The sequence below is a fragment of the Gorilla gorilla genome, chromosome 10 (assembly GCF_029281585.2).
Source record: "Gorilla gorilla gorilla isolate KB3781 chromosome 10, NHGRI_mGorGor1-v2.1_pri, whole genome shotgun sequence".
NCBI lineage: Eukaryota > Metazoa > Chordata > Mammalia > Primates > Hominidae > Gorilla > Gorilla gorilla.
Window position 1 is genome coordinate 22,186,275 of NC_073234.2, and position 13,654 is coordinate 22,199,928.

The 13,654-nt window shown below is 55.3% G+C and overlaps 2 protein-coding genes across 4 annotated transcripts in view; both read left to right on the forward strand.

The window, feature by feature from the left end:
- NCAPD2 (non-SMC condensin I complex subunit D2) overlaps nt 1–6,501 on the forward strand; it is a 37,725-nt gene extending 31,224 nt beyond the window's left edge. For both annotated transcript variants that reach the window (XM_004052556.5, XM_063693766.1), the window contains 15 exons: nt 126–259; nt 607–739; nt 826–910; nt 987–1,154; nt 1,430–1,602; nt 2,316–2,427; nt 2,507–2,630; nt 2,712–2,867; nt 3,218–3,395; nt 3,484–3,578; nt 4,041–4,121; nt 4,303–4,486; nt 5,219–5,345; nt 5,449–5,604; nt 5,855–6,501. In XM_004052556.5, the coding sequence (XP_004052604.3) occupies nt 126–259; nt 607–739; nt 826–910; nt 987–1,154; nt 1,430–1,602; nt 2,316–2,427; nt 2,507–2,630; nt 2,712–2,867; nt 3,218–3,395; nt 3,484–3,578; nt 4,041–4,121; nt 4,303–4,486; nt 5,219–5,345; nt 5,449–5,604; nt 5,855–5,940 (1,992 nt within the window). In that variant the 3' untranslated portion in view covers nt 5,941–6,501. The remainder of the gene's footprint in view (nt 1–125; nt 260–606; nt 740–825; nt 911–986; nt 1,155–1,429; nt 1,603–2,315; nt 2,428–2,506; nt 2,631–2,711; nt 2,868–3,217; nt 3,396–3,483; nt 3,579–4,040; nt 4,122–4,302; nt 4,487–5,218; nt 5,346–5,448; nt 5,605–5,854) is intronic.
- Nucleotides 6,502–8,624: 2,123 nt separating this feature from the next.
- Nucleotides 8,625–12,954, forward strand: GAPDH (glyceraldehyde-3-phosphate dehydrogenase). Of its 2 annotated transcripts, none has more exons than XM_004052561.5 (9): nt 8,625–9,113; nt 9,353–9,404; nt 11,053–11,152; nt 11,261–11,367; nt 11,497–11,587; nt 11,678–11,793; nt 11,886–11,967; nt 12,165–12,577; nt 12,683–12,954. In XM_004052561.5, the coding sequence occupies exons 2-9, from the start codon at nt 9,376–9,378 to the stop codon at nt 12,750–12,752; spliced, it is 1,008 nt and encodes a 335-aa protein (XP_004052609.1). In that variant the 5' UTR covers nt 8,625–9,113; nt 9,353–9,375; the 3' UTR covers nt 12,753–12,954. The 2 variants fall into 2 exon arrangements, with proteins under 2 accessions (XP_004052609.1, XP_063549845.1); XM_063693775.1 differs by having other exon boundaries at nt 9,060–9,204.
- Nucleotides 12,955–13,654: the final 700 nt, after the last annotated feature.

Below are 13,654 nucleotides of genomic sequence, written 5' to 3' on the forward strand. Positions count from 1 at the left end.
TTCTTTTTCCCTTCCTAAGTATTACTTTTGTCTACTTCAGGTTCTCAATATCATCTTCAGAAAAGCAGACCAAAGATCAAGGAATTGTTCATTTTTGGCTTGAGCCCTTTTTCTTTTCTCCTTAGCTCTGTGAGTTTGTGCAGAAGGATGAGTTGAAACCAGCAGTGACCCAGCTGCTGTGGGAGCGGGCCACCGAGAAGGTCGCCTGCTGTCCTCTGGAGCGCTGTTCCTCTGTCATCCTTCTTGGCATGATGGCACGGTGAGGCTCAAATCCAGCAGGCAATGGGGTGGGAGAGCAAAGGAAGGTTCTGAGAAGGCTCCTTTTCCTTCAGTGACATTGTCACAGTGAGGCCCAACTGAGCTCTGCCGTGAGTTATAACGCCACCTAAATGGAAAAGCAAATAGAGGACCAGCCCTCCTGCCTAGTAGTAGTGGGATTCAGTAAAGCAACAGGACCCAAGAGGCTGGCCCTGCGGCAGAGCCACGCTATAGTGCTCCACGGCTCTAGACACCACATGAGGTGCTGGTACCTATCCCTATTGGCCCTTTCTCCCCCGTTGAGTCCAATCCATGACTGCCTTTAACTCTGTGGCTTCCTTCCCCTAGAGGAAAGCCAGAAATTGTGGGAAGCAATTTAGACACACTGGTGAGCATAGGGCTGGATGAGAAGTTTCCACAGGACTACAGGCTGGCCCAGCAGGTGTGCCATGCCATTGCCAACATCTCGGATAGGAGAAAGGTATGTGGGGGTGGTCCCAAACTAAGGAGAGTGGAGATCCTCGTGTCTACCCTGTACACACACCCACGTTGTCTTGCTCTCCACAGCCTTCTCTGGGCAAACGTCACCCCCCCTTCCGGCTGCCTCAGGAACACAGGTTGTTTGAGCGACTGCGGGAGACAGTCACAAAAGGTGAGCTCTCAGGAAAGGCCTTGGGCAGATTTGGGCCCTTTGTTGCAGTGAACAACTTCTCCCTCCTCCTCTGCAGGCTTTGTCCACCCAGACCCACTCTGGATCCCATTCAAAGAGGTGGCAGTGACCCTCATTTACCAACTGGCAGAGGGCCCCGAAGTGATCTGTGCCCAGATATTGCAGGGTTGTGCAAAACAGGCCCTGGAGAAGCTAGAAGAGAAGAGAACCAGTCAGGAGGACCGGAGTAAGTGGGCAGGGGTTGACCCACTGCGGCAGCCAGCTTCTGTTCTCCCTGCAGGGCCAGGAGCCACTGCCACCACCACTATCTGCAACAACCCTTAGTGTACACTGTGTCGTTTTTGTCCAAGTTGAAGTTGGGCCAGTTCCTACCCCCAACTCTTACTACTTCACTAGTTTGAATAGCACGTGAGCAAGGGGAAGATCAGTAAAAATCGGATTCAGGTTTGGTGGGACTTAAAAATGTCTCTTTGCCCCACCTTCCCTCTCCCTCTCCTCCAGAGGAGTCCCCCGCAATGCTCCCCACTTTCCTGTTGATGAACCTGCTGTCCCTGGCTGGGGATGTGGCTCTGCAGCAGCTGGTCCACTTGGAGCAGGCAGTGAGTGGAGAGCTCTGTCGGCGCCGAGTTCTCCGGGAAGAACAGGAGCACAAGACCAAAGATCCCAAGGAGAAGGTGTGTGAATGTCCTCAGCACTTCCCAGATTTATTTCAAACCTCAGCTCAGAACTGAGCTGATCGCCTTCCGGCAATCTCTGCTCCTCTGCTATTACATGAAGCGAAGAGTTTCTGCCTCTCTGTGGCTACTACCCTAGGAAAGGTTCGTGTGAACAATGACGAAACTGTCAGTGATCACCCAGGAAGGAAAGATTTAGGTAAATGCAGAGTGTGGAGTTAGAGACCTCAGCATAAAACAGAGGCTTTGTGTCTGAGGCAGGGTTTGTTAGAACACGCACGTACCCGCCGGCCTTTTCCATCAGCTTCCATTGCCGGCCTGGCCCCGGATGGGGCCTTGTGTTCTCTCCACTAGAGGCAGTGATGTCTTGCAGACAAATAAGACACAGAGCCTTGCAGCGCTGGAGAAAAGTCTGACCTCTGTGACTTTGAACCATTGTCTGGCGTGATCCATCTGTTTACCATATATAGGAAACGATGTCTTCCATGAGGAAGAGGTGCAGAAACACGCTTTGGCATCTTAAAACAAATAGGGACCTCATTGTTTCCCTGCTTAATTCAGGAATCCTTTCTCTTTACAGACACATTTGACAATTCTCTAAATGGTTTTGTAGAATTTGCCCTTCCTCACTTTGTTCATGCAAAACAAAGTATGGGCTGGAATCAAAAATGTTGTCTCTGCTTATCCATGATCCCCGATTTCATTCCCTTTAGAATACGAGCTCTGAGACCACCATGGAGGAGGAGCTGGGGCTGGTTGGGGCAACAGCAGATGACACAGAGGCAGAACTAATCCGTGGCATCTGCGAGATGGAACTGTTGGATGGTAAGAAAAATGGCTGCACTCAGCAGTTTCTTCCCAGTTGAGATAACCTGTCCCAAACCTGCAGTTACTCTTCCAACAGGCAAACAGACACTGGCTGCCTTTGTTCCACTCTTGCTTAAAGTCTGTAACAACCCAGGCCTCTATAGCAACCCAGACCTCTCTGCAGCTGCTTCACTTGCCCTTGGCAAGTTCTGCATGATCAGGTAGGCCGTGGGGTTGGCACCCCCTTCTCAAGGAAGATGGGGATGAAATGGCTTCCCTAATGATCCTCTTCTTGCTCCTAGTGCCACTTTCTGCGACTCCCAGCTTCGTCTTCTGTTCACCATGCTGGAAAAGTCTCCACTTCCCATTGTCCGGTCTAACCTCATGGTTGCCACTGGGGATCTGGCCATCCGCTTTCCCAATCTGGTGGACCCCTGGACTCCTCATCTGTATGCTCGGTAAGAGACCCCTCACAACATGGTGGCAGTTCCCAGGAGCCCCAGAGTCTGTTGAGAGTCAGTGTGAGAATCACCAGGGCTCTTCCCCTAGGCTTTGGCATCACCGCGAACATCTGCTTGATACTTGACCTGTACAGGCCCCTGGCTAAGAGTCACCCCAGTGGGACTGACACTTCTGGTTAGAAGCTTCACCTCTTTCCCCCACTCCAGCTTTCAACTCTAGACAGCTTTCTGACTGCTTCTGGAGTGGCGGAGCATGGGATAATTGATTCCTGCTGAGGGCCTTTTCTACCAGTGTTAGGGTGTAGTCCGGAGGTCTCGGTCCCCATGACCCGCAATTCCATTCCTAGCCTCCGGGACCCTGCTCAGCAAGTGCGGAAAACAGCGGGGCTGGTGATGACCCACCTGATCCTCAAGGACATGGTGAAGGTGAAGGGGCAGGTCAGCGAGATGGCGGTGCTGCTCATCGACCCCGAGCCTCAGATTGCTGCCCTGGCCAAGAACTTCTTCAACGAGCTCTCCCACAAGGTGAGAGGCAGAGAGGCACTGAGGGCTTGCTGCAGAGGGAATATGTAGGTCACCTCATCTCCTTAACATGGCTCTCTCTGTCTTACAGGGCAACACAATCTATAATCTCCTTCCAGATATCATCAGCCGCCTGTCAGACCCCGAGCTGGGGGTGGAGGAAGAGCCTTTCCACACCATCATGAAGTATTGCTCCCCGGGCCCTGGGGCACATTTTCCACATAGCACTGGCTTAGGAATCAGACACACCTGTATTTGAATTCCACCTCGGCTACTCTAGCTGTACAGCCTTTGGCAATAACTTAGCCTCTCTTTGTGCCTATTTCCTCTTCTTTTGAGGCTGATGATACTTAACCCTTAGTTCTTGAAAATATTAAATAAGATAAAGATCCTAACATGGTGGCAGACATACAGTAGCACTCACTCCCTAGAAGCTGCCCTGTTAATTTCCATTCACAGTGAAAATTCCGGAGGGGGGGGGGTCCCTCTCTGCTGAATAGGACAGGGCAAGGGGAGTGGTGAGGCAGACAGGGGCCGTGGCAGAAAACATCAGAGAAGACGAGTGCTGGGGGAGGGTCCAGGGTTGGTCTTAGTGGATGGCAGAGCTGGCCCTGGGCCATCGCACATCCTCATCTCCCCTTCCTGCAGACAGCTCCTCTCCTACATCACCAAGGACAAGCAGACAGAGAGCCTGGTGGAAAAGCTGTGTCAGCGGTTCCGCACATCCCGGTATGCTGCCCTCCCTGAGGGTTCTTTGTGCTGAGCGGGGCCCTGCAGGGGAGAAAGGCCCATCCCTCACCCCTTCAGTGCCCCCACTGTGGCATCCCTGGGACTGGGGAGGCTGATGGGGAAGGTTGAGCCTTTACTAGCTGGATCTCCCAGTTCCTCACAAAGCCCTTCCTATTTGCAGAACTGAGCGGCAGCACCGAGACCTGGCCTACTGTGTGTCACAGCTGCCCCTCACAGAGCGAGGCCTCCGTAAGATGCTTGACAATTTTGACTGTTTTGGAGACAAACTGTCAGATGAGTCCATCTTCAGTGCTTTTTTGTCAGTTGTGGGCAAGCTGCGACGTGGGGCCAAGCCTGAGGGCAAGGTGAGCAGCACGGGACACTTCAATGCCTGTTGGGTTCTGGGCTGGCTAAGACATCTGCCGGCCCTGGGCAGCATCCGGCTCTTGCAGTCACATTCCCGTCCTACTTATCCCCAGCTGGGTTGCAAACAAATTGCCAGAGTGACCCAAGACCAGATCTTTGTCTCCAGTTCTTTTTTTATTACTCCAAAAACACAACCAAAGCAGCATCTCATCCAATTCTTGTTTGTTTGTTTTTAATAGTTTTTATTTTTCAGAGCAGTTTTAGGTTCAAAGCAAAATTGAGCAGAAAGTACAGGGAGTTCCCTTCTACCCCTTGCCCCTACACATCACAGCCTTCCCCACCTTCAACATCCTGCACCAGGGTGGCACATTTGTTACAGCTGAACCTACACTTACACATCATCTCCTAAAGTCATGGTTTACCTTGGAGTTCACTGCACGTAATGACATGTACCCACCATTGCAGTATCATACAGAAGAGTTTCACTGCCTTACAAATCCCCTGCGCTCCACCTGTTTATCCCTCTCTCCCCACAACCCCTGATCTTTTTACTGTTGCCATCACTTTGTCTTTTCTGGAATGTATCATTGGAATGATCCGGTATGGAGCCTTCTCACCTTGGCTTCTTAGTAATGTGCGTTTAAGGCCTCCATGTCTTCCATGGCCTTGTTTCTTTTTAATCAGAAGTAACTGTTTTCAGGCCTGCTCTGAATCTCCTTTTCTCCCTCCAGGCTATAATAGATGAATTTGAGCAGAAGCTTCGGGCCTGTCATACCAGAGGTTTGGATGGAATCGAGGAGCTTGAGATTGGCCAAGCAGGTAGCCAGAGAGCGCCATCAGCCAAGAAACCATCCACTGGTACGTAAGGCAGCCTGTGCGGGCGAGACCAGACTGGGCCCTCCCCTCCTGCAGTGATTTGTATCTTCTTCTTTTTTAAATCACGTTTTCCTGCCTTTTCTAGGTTCTAGGCACCAGCCTCTGGCTTCTACAGCCTCAGACAATGACTTTGTCACACCAGAGCCCCGCCGTACTACCCGTCGGCATCCAAACACCCAGCAGCGAGCTTCCAAAAAGAAGCCCAAAGTTGTCTTCTCAAGTGATGAGTCCAGTGAGGAAGGTATGATGCTCCCGCCTGTTCCCAGCCGAGAAGGCACACAGCTAGGGTGCGGAGGGCTGGTTTCCATAGGACCTGCTGCGGGGGCCTGAGTGTAGATGCTCTGCCCCACTGCCGCAGAAGGGCCTCTCCTGTACAGCTTGGATTTTATTTCTTCTGTGTGGTGTGGGATTGTCTCACTTGTTCTCTGATATCTATTTTTTCACCATCTTTGTGACTCAGCTTTTTCTTATTCCTTTAATTCTTTGCATAGATCTTTCAGCAGAGATGACAGAAGACGAGACACCCAAGAAAACAACCCCCATTCTCAGAGCATCGGCTCGCAGGCACAGATCCTAGGAAGTCTGTTCCTGTCCTCCCTGTGCAGGGTATCTTGTAGGGTGACCTGGAATTCGAATTCTGTTTCCCTTGTAAAATATTTGTCTGTCTCTTTTTAAAAAAAAAAAAAAAAAAAAAAAAAAAAAGGCCGGGCACTGTGGCTCATGCCTGTAATCCCAGCACTTTGCGATACCAAGGCGGGTGGAAAACCTGAGGTAGGGAGTTCGAGACCAGCCTGACCAACATGGAGAAACCCCATCTCTACTAAAAATAAAAAATTAGCCGGGCGTATTGGCGTGCACCTGTAATCCCAGCTACTCAAGAGGCTGAGGCAGGAGAATCGCTTGAACCCGGAGGCGGAGGTTGCAGTGAGCCGAAATCACACCATTGCACTCCAGCTTGGGTAACAATAGCGAACCTCCACCTCAAATTAAAAAAAAAAAAAATGCCTACACGATCTTTAAAATGCAAGGCTTTCTCTTAAATTAGCCTAACTGAACTGCGTTGAGCTGCTTCAACTTTGGAATATATGTTTGCCAATCTCCTTGTTTTCTAATGAATAAATGTTTTTATATACTTTTAGACATTTTTTCCTAAGCTTGTCTTTGTTTCGTCTTTCACATTAGCCCAATTTCATGCAGCAGAGAGAGGGTTATCAGTGCAGAGAGAGAGGAGTGAGCCCAGAGTCCTAAGGCCTGTCCCGGGATGGCAGATGAGCTTCCTGCCCCGTCACTGCCACCTTTCCCCTCTCAACCTCTGGACCCTGCACAGTGACCAGACAGCCTCTCTGGGGAGAATTATGCAGTGCCTAGGCTCCAGATCAGTGCTGCTGAACCGGGGGCAATTTTGTCTGCCGGAGGACATCTGACAACACCTGGGGCCTGTTTTGTTGTCGTAGCCTGTAGGGGAAGAATGCCACCAGCATTTGTGGGAAGAGGCCAGGGATGTGGCTCAACATCCTGCAGCGCACAGGACGGCCCCTCAACAAAGAATCACACGGCCCCAAATGTCAATAGCGTCACAGTTGAGAAAACCTGCTCTAGACCAAGGGTTGCTTTCCGCCATGTGCCTCACCCCACCCCCACTCGTGTTCCCTAATCCCATCTCCAAAGGTTGGCAGCAGACCGGCCCAGGCTCGTGGAAGTTCAGATCATGATCCCCTCCAGCTCTGCGGCAGACAAGACCTGTCTCCCAGCATTCCTCATTGTTCCCGGGTCTGCAGAGGGCGTGAGCTGTGCCGCAGGCGGGCTGCCCCCTGAAGCCTGCGCACCCCTCTCCAGCTCCTCAAGTCTTCTCTGCTGAGTCACCTTAGAACCGGAGGCTGTGAGCTGGCTGTCGTGACCACACTGGTGCCTCTGCTGTCATGACAACAGCACACTACGTCAGTAGTGCTCCCTGGGCACTGAGCTCCCTCTTTGCGGGGAGAAGACAGTAATGAAAAATGACAAGCATGAGGCAGAGGGGAAGATGGCGCCTCCGAATCACGCTTGGGTGGTGCAGGAGCGTGGAGGTGCTCTTAATGCTCTCGATGGGAAAGGGTTAACGGTCCTGGTTGCAGGAATAGCTGAGTCAGGTGGGGCTTCCTCCACTCCCCCACCCCACCCCTTTCACCATTAGGGACCTTCTTGCCTTGCTCTTGCTACTCTGCTCTGGGTGGTCATTGTGAAAAGCCCGCACCAACCATGCCAATGGCAGCCAGACGAGGACACAGCCTGGCTCTGGGTCCCAGCAGGAAAGGCAATCCCAGAAAGGCAGGGTCAGGGACTGGAGTCCTGTGGGTGCTTTTTAAGCAAAGATTATCACCAGGCAGGCTAAACTTAGCAACCGGCTTTTAGCTAGAAGGGCAGGGGGCTGGTGTCAGGTTATGCTGGGCCAGCAAAGAGGCCCGGGATCCCCCTCCCATGCACCTGCTGATGGGCCAAGGCCACCCCACCCCACCCCCTTCCTTACAAGTGTTCAGCACCCTCCCATCCCACACTCACAAACCTGGCCCTCTGCCCTCCTACCAGAAGAATGGATCCCCTGTGGGAAGGGGCAGGGGACCTGTTCCCACCGTGTGCCCAAGACATCTTTTCCCACTTTTTCCCTCTGCTTGACTCACCCTGCCCTCAATATCCCCCGGCGCAGCCAGTGAAAGGGAGTCCCTGGCTCCTGGCTCGCCTGCACGTCCCAGAGCGGGGAGGGACTTCCGCCCTCACGTCCCGCTCTTCGCCCCAGGCTGGATGGAATGAAAGGCACACTGTCTCTCACCCTAGGCAGCACAGCCCACAGGTTTCCAGGAGTGCCTTTGTGGGAGGCCTCTGGGCCCCCACCAGCCATCCTGTCCTCCGCCTGGGGCCCCAGCCCGGAGAGAGCCGCTGGTGCACACAGGGCCGGGATTGTCTGCCCTAATTATCAGGTCCAGGCTACAGGGCTGCAGGACATCATGACCTTCCGTGCAGAAACCTCCCCCTCAAGCCGCCTCCCGAGCCTCCTTCCTCTCCAGGCCCCCACTGCCCAGTGCCCAGCCCAGGCCTCGGTCCCAGAGAGGCCAGGAGCCAGGAGATGGGGAGGGGGAAGTGGGGGCTGGGAAGGGACCACGGGCCCCGGCCCGAGGCCCATGGGCCCCTCCTAGGCCTTTGCCTGAGCAGTCCGGTGTCACTACCGCAGAGCCTCGAGGAGAAGTTCCCCAACTTTCCCGCCTCTCAGCCTTTGAAAGAAAGAAAGGGGAGGGGGCAGGCCGCGTGCAGCCGCGAGCCGTGCTGGGCTCCGGCTCCAATTCCCCATCTCAGTCGCTCCCAAAGTTCTCCTGTTTCATCCAAGCGTGTAAGGGCCCCCGTCCTGGACTCCCTAGTCTCCTGCTGCCCACAGTCCAGTCCTGGGAACCAGCACCGATCACCTCCCATCGGGCCAATCTCAGTCCCTTCCCCCCTCCGTCGGGGCCCACACGCTCGGTGCGTGCCCAGTTGAACCAGGCGGCTGTGGAAAAAAAAAAGCGGGGCGAAAGTAGGGCCCGGCTACTAGCGGTTTTACGGGCGCACGTAGCTCAGGCCTCAAGTCCTTGGGCTGGGACTGGCTGAGCCCGGCGGGAGGCGGGGTCCGAGTCACCGCCTGCCGCCGCGCCCCCGGTTTCTATAAATTGAGCCCGCAGCCTCCCGCTTCGCTCTCTGCTCCTCCTGTTCGACAGTTAGCCGCATCTTCTTTTGCATCGCCAGGTGAAGACGGGCGGAGAGGAACCCGGGAGGCTAGGGACGGCCTGAAGGCGGCAGGGAGGGCGCAGGCCGGACGTGTTCGCGCCGCTGCGGGGTGGGCCCGGGCGGCCGCCGCATTGCAGGGGCGGGCGGAGGACGTGATGCGGCGCGGGCTGGGCATGGAGGCCTGGTGGGGGAGGGGAGGGGAGGCGTGGGTGTCGGCCGGGGCCACTAGGCGCTCACTGTTCTCTCCCTCCGCGCAGCCCAGCCACATCGCTGAGACACCATGGGGAAGGTGAAGGTCGGAGTCAACGGGTGAGTTCGTGGGTGGCTGGGGGGCCCTGGGCTGCGACCGCCCCCGAACTGCGTCTACGAGCCTTGCGGGCTCTGGGTCTTTGCACTCGTATGGGGGCAGGGTAGCTGTTCCCCGCAAGCAAGGAGAGCTCAAGGTCAGCGCTCGGACCTGGCGGAGCCCCGCACCCAGGCCGTGGCGCCCTGTGCAGCTCCGCCCTTGCGGCGCCATCTGCCCGGAGCCTCCTTCCCCTAGTCCCCAGGAACAGGAGGTCTCTACTCCCGCCCGAGATCCCGACCCGGACCCCTAGGTGGGGACGCTTTCTTTCCTTTCGCGCTCTGCGGGGTCACGTGTCGCAGAGGAGCCCCTCCCCCATGGCCTCCGGCACCGCAGGCCCCGGGATGCTAGTGCGCAGCGGGTGCATCCCTGTCCGGATGCTGCGCCTGCGGTAGAGCGGCCGCCATGTTGCAACCGGGAAGGAAATGAATGGGCAGCCGTTAGGAAACCCTGCCGGTGACTAACCCTGCGCTCCTGCCTCGATGGGTGGAGTCGCGTGTGGCGGGGAAGTCAGGTGGAGCGAGGCTAGCTGGCCCCTGAGCCGCAAGCCCGATTTCTCCTCCGGGTGATGCTTTTCCTAGATTATTCTCTGGTAAATCAAAGAAGTGGGTTTTTGGAGGTCCTCTTGTGTCCCCTCCCCGCAGAGGTGTGGCTGTGGCTTGGTGCCAAGCCGGGGGAAGCTGAGTCATGGGTAGTTGGAAAAGGACATTTCCACCGCAAAATGGCCCCTCTGGCGGTGGCCCCTTCCTGCAGCGCCGGCTCACCTCATGGCCCCGCCCTTCCCCTGCCAGCCTAGCGTTGACCCGACCCCAAAGGCCAGGCTGTAAATGTCACCGGGAGGATTGGGTGTCTGGGCGCCTCGGGAAACCTGCCCTTCTCCCCATTCCGTCTTCCGGAAACCAGATCTCCCACCGCACCCTGGTCTGAGGTTAAATATAGCTGCTGACCTTTCTGTAGCTGGGGGCCTGGGCTGGGGCTCTCTCCCATCCCTTCTCCCCACACACATGCACTTACCTGTGCTCCCACTCCTGATTTCTGGAAAAGAGCTAGGAAGGACAGGAAACTTGGCAAATCAAAGCCCTGGGACTAGGGGGTTAAAATACAGCTTCCCCTCTTCCCCCCCGCCCCAATCTCTGTCCCTTTCGTAGGAGGGACTTAGAGAAGGGGTGGGCTTGCCGTGTCCAGTTAATTTCTGACCTTTACTCCTGCCCTGTGAGTTTGATGGTGCTGAGTGTACAAGCGTTTTCTCCCTAAAGGGTGCAGCTGAGCTAGGCAGCAGCAAGCATTCCTGGGGTGGCATAGTGGGGTGGTGAATACCATGTACAAAGCTTGTGCCCAGACTGTGGGTGGCAGTGCCCCACATGGCTGCTTCTCCTGGAAGGGCTTCGTATGACTGGGGGTGTTGGGCAGCAGTGGAGCCTTCAGTTGCAGCCATGCCGTAAAGCCAGGCCAGCCTGGCAGGGAAGCTCAAGGGAGATAAAATTCAACCTCTTGGGCCCTCCTGGGGGTAAGGAGATGCCGCATTCGCCCTCTTAATGGGGAGGTGGCCTAGGGCTGCTCACATATTCTGGAGGAGCCTCCCCTCCTCATGCCTTCTTGCCTCTCGTCTCTTAGATTTGGTCGTATTGGGCGCCTGGTCACCAGGGCTGCTTTTAACTCTGGTAAAGTGGATATTGTTGCCATCAATGACCCCTTCATTGACCTCAACTACATGGTGAGTGCTACATGGTGAGCCCCGACTACATGGTGAGCCCCAAAGCTGGTGTGGGAGGAGCCACCTGGGTGATGGGCAGCCCCTTCATACCCTCACGTATTCCCCCAGGTTTACATGTTCCAATATGATTCCACCCATGGCAAATTCCATGGCACCGTCAAGGCTGAGAACGGGAAGCTTGTCATCAATGGAAATCCCATCACCATCTTCCAGGAGTGAGTGGAAGACAGAATGGAAGAAATGTGCTTTGGGGAGGCAACTAGGATGGTGTGGCTCCCTTGGGTATATGGTAACCTTGTGTCCCTCAATATGGTCCTGTCCCCATCTCCCCCCCACCCCCATAGGCGAGATCCCTCCAAAATCAAGTGGGGCGATGCTGGTGCTGAGTACGTCGTGGAGTCCACTGGTGTCTTCACCACCATGGAGAAGGCTGGGGTGAGTGCAGGAGGGCCCGCAGGAGGGGAAGCTGACTCAGTCCTGCAAAGGCAGAACCCGGGTTTATAACTGTCTGCTTCTCTGCTGTAGGCTCATTTGCAGGGGGGAGCCAAAAGGGTCATCATCTCTGCCCCCTCTGCTGACGCCCCCATGTTTGTCATGGGTGTGAACCATGAGAAGTATGACAACAGCCTCAAGATCATCAGGTGAGGAAGGCAGGGCCCGTGGAGAAGCGGCCAGCCTGGCACCCTATGGACACGCTCCCCTGACTTGCGCCCCGCTCCCTCTTTGTTTGCAGCAATGCCTCCTGCACCACCAACTGCTTAGCACCCCTGGCCAAGGTCATCCATGACAACTTTGGTATCGTGGAAGGACTCATGGTATGAGAGCTGGGGAATGGGACTGAGGCTCCCACCTTTCTCATCCAAGACTGGCTCCTCCCTGCCGGGGCTGCATGCAACCCTGGGGTTGGGGGTTCTGGGGACTGGCTTTCCCATAATTTCCTTTCAAGGTGGGGAGGGAGGTAGAGGGGTGATGTGGGGAGTACGCTGCAGGGCCTCACTCCCTCTTTTTGCAGACCACGGTCCATGCCATCACTGCCACCCAGAAGACTGTGGATGGCCCCTCCGGGAAACTGTGGCGTGATGGCCGCGGGGCTCTCCAGAACATCATCCCTGCCTCTACTGGCGCTGCCAAGGCTGTGGGCAAGGTCATCCCTGAGCTGAACGGGAAGCTTACTGGCATGGCCTTCCGTGTCCCCACTGCCAACGTGTCAGTGGTGGACCTGACCTGCCGTCTAGAAAAACCTGCCAAATATGATGACATCAAGAAGGTGGTGAAGCAGGCGTCAGAGGGCCCCCTCAAGGGCATCCTGGGCTACACTGAGCACCAGGTGGTCTCCTCCGACTTCAACAGCGACACCCACTCCTCCACCTTCGACGCTGGGGCTGGCATTGCCCTCAACGACCACTTTGTCAAGCTCATTTCCTGGTATGTGGCTGGGGCCAGAGACTAGCTCTTAAAAAGTGGTGCAGGGTCTGGCGCCCTCTGGTGGCTGGCTCAGAAAAAGGGCCCTGACAACTCTTCATCTTCTAGGTATGACAACGAATTTGGCTACAGCAACAGGGTGGTGGACCTCATGGCCCACATGGCCTCCAAGGAGTAAGACCCCTGGACCACCAGCCCCAGCAAGAGCACAAGAGGAAGAGAGAGACCCTCACTGCTGGGGAGTCCCTGCCACACTCAGTCCCCCACCACACTGAATCTCCCCTCCTCACAGTTTCCATGTAGACCCCTTGAAGAGGGGGAGGGGCCTAGGGAGCCACACCTTGTCGTGTACCATCAATAAAGTACCCTGTACTCAACCAGTTACTTGTCCTGTCTTATCCTAGGGTCTAGGGCAGAGAGGAGGGAAGCTGGGCTTGTGTCAAGGTGAGACATTCTTGCTGGGAGGGACCTGGTATGTTCTCCTCACACTGAGGGTAGGGCCTCCAAACAGCCTTGCTTGCTTCGAGAACCATTTGCTTCAGACGTCTTGAGTGCTATAGGAAGCTGGCACCACTACTTCAGAGAACAAGGCCTTTTCCTCTCCTCGCCCCAGTCCTAGGCTATCTGCTGTTGGCCAAACATGGAAGAAGCTATTCTGTGGGCAGCCCCAGGGAGGCTGACAGGTGGAGGAAGTCAGGGTTCGCACTGGGCTCTGACGCTGACTGGTGAGTGGAGCTCAGCCTGGAGCTGAGCTGCAGCGGGCAATTCCGGCTTGGCCTCTGCAGCTGTGAGGTCTTGAGCACGTGCTCTATTGCTTTCTGTGCCCTCGTGTCTTAGAGGACGTCATTGTGGCCAGCCCCTAAGGTCTTCAAGCAGGATTCATCTAGGTAAACCAAGTACCTAAAACCATGCCCAAGGCGGTAAGGACTATATAATGTTTAAAAATCGGTAAAAATGCCCACCTCGCATAGTTTTGAGGAAGATGAACTGAGATGTGTCAGGGTGACTTATTTCCATCATCGTCCTTAGGGGAGCTTGGGTAGGGGCAAGGCGTGTAGCTGGGACCTAGGTCCAGACCCC

Excerpts from the sequence above, each read along its gene's own strand:
- GAPDH (XM_004052561.5), top strand. The coding sequence starts at position 9,376 with ATGGGGAAGGTGAAGGTCGGAGTCAACGG. Across the intron at positions 11,588-11,677 it reads CCACCATGGAGAAGGCTGGG|GCTCATTTGCAGGGGGGAGC; the intron begins GTGAGTGCAGGA and ends TCTCTGCTGTAG. Across the intron at positions 11,794-11,885 it reads AACAGCCTCAAGATCATCAG|CAATGCCTCCTGCACCACCA; the intron begins GTGAGGAAGGCA and ends CTTTGTTTGCAG.